A 6,589-nucleotide genomic window follows, 5' to 3' on the forward strand; every position below is an offset into this window, starting at 1 on the left:
AATGACTTTCCAAATATTAAGAGAATTCCTTTCTGGCTTGCTCTTCAGTCTGCTAACTCACGAGCTGACAGTGATGCACTAAAACGGTATTTCCTTGACAATAGACAGGCACTTGTTTGGCAAGATCACGTTCAAGGTCTCTGCCCGGTTTTCCGATAGCGATCATGCTGACCAGACCGGACACGTTGCGTGCGCGAGCGGCATGTTATTCAATTATTGCACCCACACTGCTCGTGCGCGCCAACGAGCGTCTGAGACGCCAAGAGCTAAAATAGAAGTCGTTCCTATTTCTGACGCATATCACGCTGAAAGTCATCTCCTCATTGGTTTATAGAAGCAGGTACCCACGTGCCATCTCCTCATTGGTTATACCCACGTGGGTGATTGAAAGACGAACTTTGTTGCTGGTTGTCGTGGTAATACAATGAAAGTTTAGATGCGATCACCATATAAGTTCAAAGATGAAAAAGCCTGGAAGGAGGAGAGATGACTAGAAACGATTCAGTTGGCCGTTTTATGTGTGGATTCATTGTAGGAGTAGAGGTCCTTGTGCATTTCAGGTTAAATAACAACTCAATGTTTATATCCCAGGACAAATTAGCTAGCAACAGCAAGCTAGCTAAATAGGACAAATTAATGTTAGCTAGCAAGTGCAAGCTAACTAGCTAAATTGCCATACATGTTTAATGCTTTTCGACCTGCCCCCAAATTAATGTCATTGGTTCAGAGTTTGTTTTGATATTTTAACCTGCTTGTCGTGATCGCGTTTGGTGTGGGGGGGGCAAAATACATTTATGCACAATAGCGCACGATGGCGCACGCGCGCAGCCGGTTTGGGTTATGAGTGTTTTAATGATGCATCTTTCCTACAACGACAGAAGGAAGATGTAACATGCGTCTGCCAAAACACCACGCAGAGAGAACGGTCGCAAAGTGCGTCGTTGGAGCATTGATACTGATAGGCTCGAAAGAAAAGGAGCGCTGGTCTCGGATCAGCTTTCTCCATTCAAATATTTTCTTAACATTATCATTATTTCACAATACTACAGCTCCTATTGAGGCAGCTTATTATGAATAATGTTTACCCAATGAAAATGCACTAAATCACCGATTTGGCACATCATTGCGCACACACATCAGGGAATATGTTGAGACAAATACTGACAGTAGCCTACAAGTAACAAAATCAGGGGTGCAACTTTCACTGGGGATGAGGGACATGCCCCCCCCCCCCCCCCCCCCTCTACATTCCGAAATTGCATTTTTGTCCCCCCATATCATTGGAATATGATACAAAACGATGCAACGCTGTGCTTTAGGACCATGCGGACTCCTCCGAGCGGTCGGGTAGGCTGTTTTGAGTGTATATCTGACTGGATAAAAACTTTTTTATTTTTATTATGTCCCCCCCACTTCTAAAACCAAAGTTGTGCCCCTGAACAAAATAGAACTCAATTGATTGAACATTAAATGTATTTCAATATTATTAAAATAGGCCTGCAGCCTACTGTTTATATTTTAATGCAGTCATCTCGGTTTTCATTTGAAGCGTATTTGTCACTTGTTTGTATCAATTGTAAACACATTGGCATCTTTGTATTTCTAGTCGACTTTGTTCTGAAGTTATCGGCGTCACAGAGACATATAAACCATGCGATTCAATATTTAGCAGAGATTTGTGTGTATAAAGTGACGAGGGAGGGCGAAAAAGCATCTGACGCACTTAGCTGTTCTAGGAGTTGTCTGAGGCAGTCATTAGATTACGAGCGTTTTCAAATGCAAAGTTAATAACGATGGTTTTGAGAAAAAGCTCTGAGATATAATGATGCTCCAACGAAGGTTCTAACGATGAATTTAGCCTTAAGATGGTTTTGGGAAACGGGGCACCAGGTCAGTCAGGGTATCTGAACTATGCACTACGAACTCTGTCCTCCCCACACCCTGGGAAGCTTGTGATGTCTGCTTTAACCTATGATGGCTCCACATAAATAAAGCCCTGATCAGAATAGGTTGTAGTTTGTCTGTCTCTCTTTAACCACACATAGTACACAAGAAAATCATTTTTTTCATCCCTGTAGGTCATCCCTGTAGGTCCTATTGGATCTCTGGTGGGAAGTGATGACAACATCAGGATTCACATGGTGTGTCTGCGTGTTTGTGTTGTATGCCGACGAAAGTGTCTGCGTGCCTCTGGTAAAAGTAGTGTGTGTGTTCGTGTTCGTGTGCATGCGGTAAGAGAGAGCGAGCTGACACACGCAGAGCATTCGTCTACGCGTTGCGTTTGTGGGTCACTGACAGGCAGCCGTCCTTCACATATCTCTCTCTCTCTGAGTAACAGACTGGCTGTCATCTGTCCCACTTAGCTGTCCCCAGCAGCCAGTCAGTGTCACAGAGCTGATAGTGCGGCAGTGACCCACTCATTCTCAGGTCTGGCACAAGGCCCCCCTGTCTCTCAGGGAGAGACTCCGCGACAGCAGTCAGAGTCAATGTCTCTGTCTCAAATGGCACCTTATTCCCCTATATAGTGCACTACTTTTGACCAAAGCTATATGTGCCCTGGTTTAAAGTAGTGCGCGATATAGGCAATAGGGTGCCATTTAGGACGCAGTCAGACAGAGGTCTCAGACAGTCACATTAGTGGATTAGTCCTGAGGGCTAAATATGAAGGCACTAACCCCTCTACAGCTGTGTTTGATTAGTTCGAGTATTACGTTTCATGACTTGTGATACTTTGTGACTTTGTTGACTTGTGCCATGCAGTGTTCAAATTAGTCCCCCACAACAGATGAGTCATAGTCATCCCAGTCTTGTGTGTGTGTTTGAAACGATCCAGGGACAGTGTGTGTGTTGGGAATTGGGGCTATACAGCCAAGTCATCCGGTCGCACACGGCTACTGGAGCCGCTGGTCTTGCTCAGACGCCTCTTGTCCTTCAGGAAACCATTTTGGAAGCCGTTTTGGAGCAGCGAAGGGGGCGGGGTGCAGGCGTTGGGTGTGTCGGCGTGCCCCTCATAGGTCACGTGCAGGAAGTCTTCCGTTTCAAGGTCATTGTGGACAACACGGTGGCGCTCAGTGGCCATGTTGACTGAGTTCTGCTGGTGGGCCAGCCGGTTGTTGAAGGGGGGGCAGCTAGGATGGGGGTGGGATTGGGAATGCATGGGGTGTGTGTGAGGGGAAGAGCTAACACACTGGCTGAAGTCTGGGGGCGGGGTGCAGGGCATGGATGGACGGGGTGGGCTGTCAGGTTCAGCGGTGATGACCGTAGCACTTGAGGGCGTGCGTCCTTGTAGCAGCTGTTGCTGCTGTTGTTGTTGCTGTTGTCGTTTCCTCCTCAGAAACCTCTGACACTGCTTAAAGGCCAGGTGGTAGAGCTCCACGGCGCTGAGAAACAGCGACACGCCCGACACGGCCAGCATGAACACGATGAACACATTCTTCTCCGTGGGCCGCGAGACGTAACAGTTAACCGGGTGTGGACAGGGCCGGCTGTGGCACACGTACAGGGCATTGAGGAAGACCCCGTAGAGGATGTACTGCACCACGATGAAGACCACCTCCATTAGCGTCCGGATCAGGATGCTCAACACGTAAGTCTGCAGCAGCGCCCCGCGCAGACGCACCCTGCCCATGCCGCTGCCCTCCTTCCCGCACTCTCCCCCCTTGTCTTCCCCGTGCTCCAGATAATGCTTCTCCTCTCCTCCTTCCCCTCCTTCCTCCCCGTCCCCTCCCCCCTGGTCCTCCTGCTCCTTGCGCCGGCGTTTCTCTTCCATGCGCACCGTGTGCACGGCGTGGCCCATGTAGATGAGCGACGGTGTGGACACGAAGACAATCTGCAGCACCCAGTAGCGAATGTGGGCGATGGGGAAGGCCGTGTCGTAACAAACGTTCTCGCAACCGGGCTGCTCCGTGTCGCAGGTGAAGTCCTCCTGCTCGTCGCCCCATGACGACTCGGCGGCCGTGCCCAAGACCAGAATACGGAAGATGAAGAGGATGGTGAGCCACACCTTGCCCACAGACGTTGAGTGTTCCTGCACCTCTTCCAAGAAGTTGCCCAGGAGACTCCAGTCGGCCATCACCCGTCACACACCACACCTCTGGAACGGCCTGGGAGAGAGTAGAGCAGTCAGGGAACAGTCAGTCACCATCTATAACTACCGTCTAGCCTGGTCCCAGATCTGTTTGCGTTGTCTTTCCAACTCCGATGGTCACTGGTATGCCACTGACGATAGGAGTTGGCAAGCCATTACAAACAGATCTGGGACCACGTTAACTACGATCTACTGCACTTATAGATACATTAATTACACTTCTGCATTGAATGAAAGTGCTGTTGTTCTGTGGGATATTTTATTTGTGTTTCTTTTTTCAGGACATTTGATTATTCTGTTTCATGGCTTGTCACACTTTGTGACTTGTCACACTTGTGTCATGCAGTGTTGACTTGTGTTATTATTGTGGCTGGATTCCAAGTTTCTCTTCATTACACCAAAGTATTCTGTGCTGTGCTGAGCTGCTCTGTGTACAGTACCTTACTGTACTGAGTAATGCTGTGCTGTACTATACTGAGCAATGCTGTGCTGTACTGTACTGAGTGATGCTGTTAACGATTCTATGCTGTTTTGTACCAGGCGATGTATTTGGGGCTGTGGAGTGGGTACATTAATAGACTTTTCCCCCCTGTGTGACCACAGTGGGCTCAGTAGACTGACCTAGTTTGAGCCAAGTATGTTCCCACAGCCCTGCCTGGCCCAGCAATCTGGGAAATCGGATGTCAGTTTTAAGGAAGTCTAAAGTCAACAGAAACACAGAAATAAACATGTCACAGGGCTTATCTTTGCATTACTTAGCCTGGGAAAGAGTGAGACATACTGATTTACATTTCCTTTGGCCAGAGATTGGTGGTGCGTATTTCTTGACACATTGAAAACAAACAAAGTCAATAAGGAAGATGTAAAACATGTATAAAGAGCTAAGCACTAATACATCGATGCACTTTGTTTCTGTTGATAGAAATGAATCAGTCTCAGAACTGAGTCAAGACATTTCCAAAGGATCCGTTCCCTCAAAAGCATTTTCCAATAACAGACGTCATATGGTCATATGACAATATACAGTAAATAACTATATTATTTTTAGTATAGGAAAGTGTTCTTCTTTTTGGTGGTTGTTCAGGTCTAACTTATGAACACCGGAGCTTTACCATTTCATCACTCCATGAACTCTACTGTCAGCTCTTTTACATCTGCACTCGAACTAGCAGCGTTACCTGCCCCGATACCAAAGCCTTGGCCCTTGCAGAGCAAAGGAAACAGCTACTTCTATGTTGAACACTACTAGCACACACAGTTCACCAGCTGGCGATTCCACATCGGCTCCATCAGCACAGACAGTACAGTCGTGTGTACTCCAGACTCCCCCCACTCACACTCAAACAAAGGATAAACTTAAGTAGTGTCTATTGAACAACTTTTCATAGTACTTAGTTTCATACAGTAGGCACACAGAGAAAACCTTTATTAAACTAAATAGCATATGTAAAAAGACAGCTATGCAAGCTTGATGTTTGACAAGCTATGCAGTATGATAATTACCGTTGTACAGACCAAGTGGTTCAAGTTAAGGTTGCGTTCACTGCTAAGAAGTTGTGTTCAGTCTTACCAGCAGAGACATTAAACCTTTCTTCGACTAAAATCCATCTGGCACTGAAGGCTGTATTTTCTTCAGACTGTATAGATCCTCAGTCTTTCTCTCTAGACGAGACTGTGTATTACTGTAACTTTGTAGCATTTTCCCTCTCTTTCTCCCTCACTTCTCCTGAAGGGCAGGACCAATGGAAAGTATGGAGCTGCAGGATCAGTGCTCTTTAAGCTCAAATGAGGGTGTTGATTAGACTGTGTGTGTGTGTGTGTGTCTGTAAGTGCATGTGTGTGTGCACATGTGTGTGTGTGTCTGAGGAAGAGGGAGTGGGGTAATAGCGTTTCCCTTCTTTATCTACAGCGGACCAGTAGTTTGTGTGTGAGGACGATTTAAGCTCTAGTGGCCACATGACAGTGACCTCAGGCAAGTTGTGGGAACTATGGTTGAGTGGAAAGTCGTTTTTTATAAGACATAATAGAATTAATACTGGTCCATATTGGTTTATAGAAACGGCTATTCAAACATGGCAAAATAACCTGGAATTTATTTCTAGGGGGAAGAATGGTTTTTACTGCTGGTGCACGTCTATTTAAAAAATCAGTTTGACAACAGTCATTGAGACCGACTCACTTCCCATAGAAACTCACCTCCCTTTACATTTCTGTCTGAGGGGTCTTGGTCGCCATCCTGTCTCCCCCTAGGCAGTCGAGGAAGCAATGTCAAACAATATGATTTCCTACTGCCAAGGCGCTTAAAAGGAAATCGCCCGTACTCAAGAAAACGAGTCTCAGAAAAGCTCATCTCTGCGCTTTGAGAAAAAACTCTTCCATCGGTTTTTCTCACACCAAGCAGGCCAAGCAGTCAGTGTTCAAAATAAATACCCCAGACCAGCTCATTATGCTTTTCCTCAGTGCTTGTTGGCACTTTGCAGGCCCCGTCTTACTAGATCAGCA

The 6,589-nt window shown here is 46.7% G+C and overlaps 1 protein-coding gene across 1 annotated transcript; it reads right to left on the minus strand.

The window, feature by feature from the left end:
• Window positions 1-1,228: 1,228 nt before the first annotated feature.
• gja5b (gap junction protein, alpha 5b) lies at window positions 1,229-4,079 on the minus strand. The gene has a single exon (XM_038979887.1). The coding sequence runs from the start codon at window positions 4,070-4,072 to the stop codon at window positions 2,861-2,863; it is 1,212 nt and encodes a 403-aa protein (XP_038835815.1). The 5' UTR covers window positions 4,073-4,079; the 3' UTR covers window positions 1,229-2,860.
• Between the last annotated feature and the right edge of the window lie 2,510 nt (window positions 4,080-6,589).

The sequence above is a fragment of the Salvelinus namaycush genome, chromosome 40 (genome assembly GCF_016432855.1).
Source record: "Salvelinus namaycush isolate Seneca chromosome 40, SaNama_1.0, whole genome shotgun sequence".
Taxonomy (NCBI): Eukaryota; Metazoa; Chordata; class Actinopteri; order Salmoniformes; family Salmonidae; genus Salvelinus; species Salvelinus namaycush.

Coding starts and splice junctions, on each gene's coding strand:
- gja5b (XM_038979887.1), bottom strand. CDS start 4,072: ATGGCCGACTGGAGTCTCCTGGGCAACTTCTTGGAAGAGGTGCAGGAA.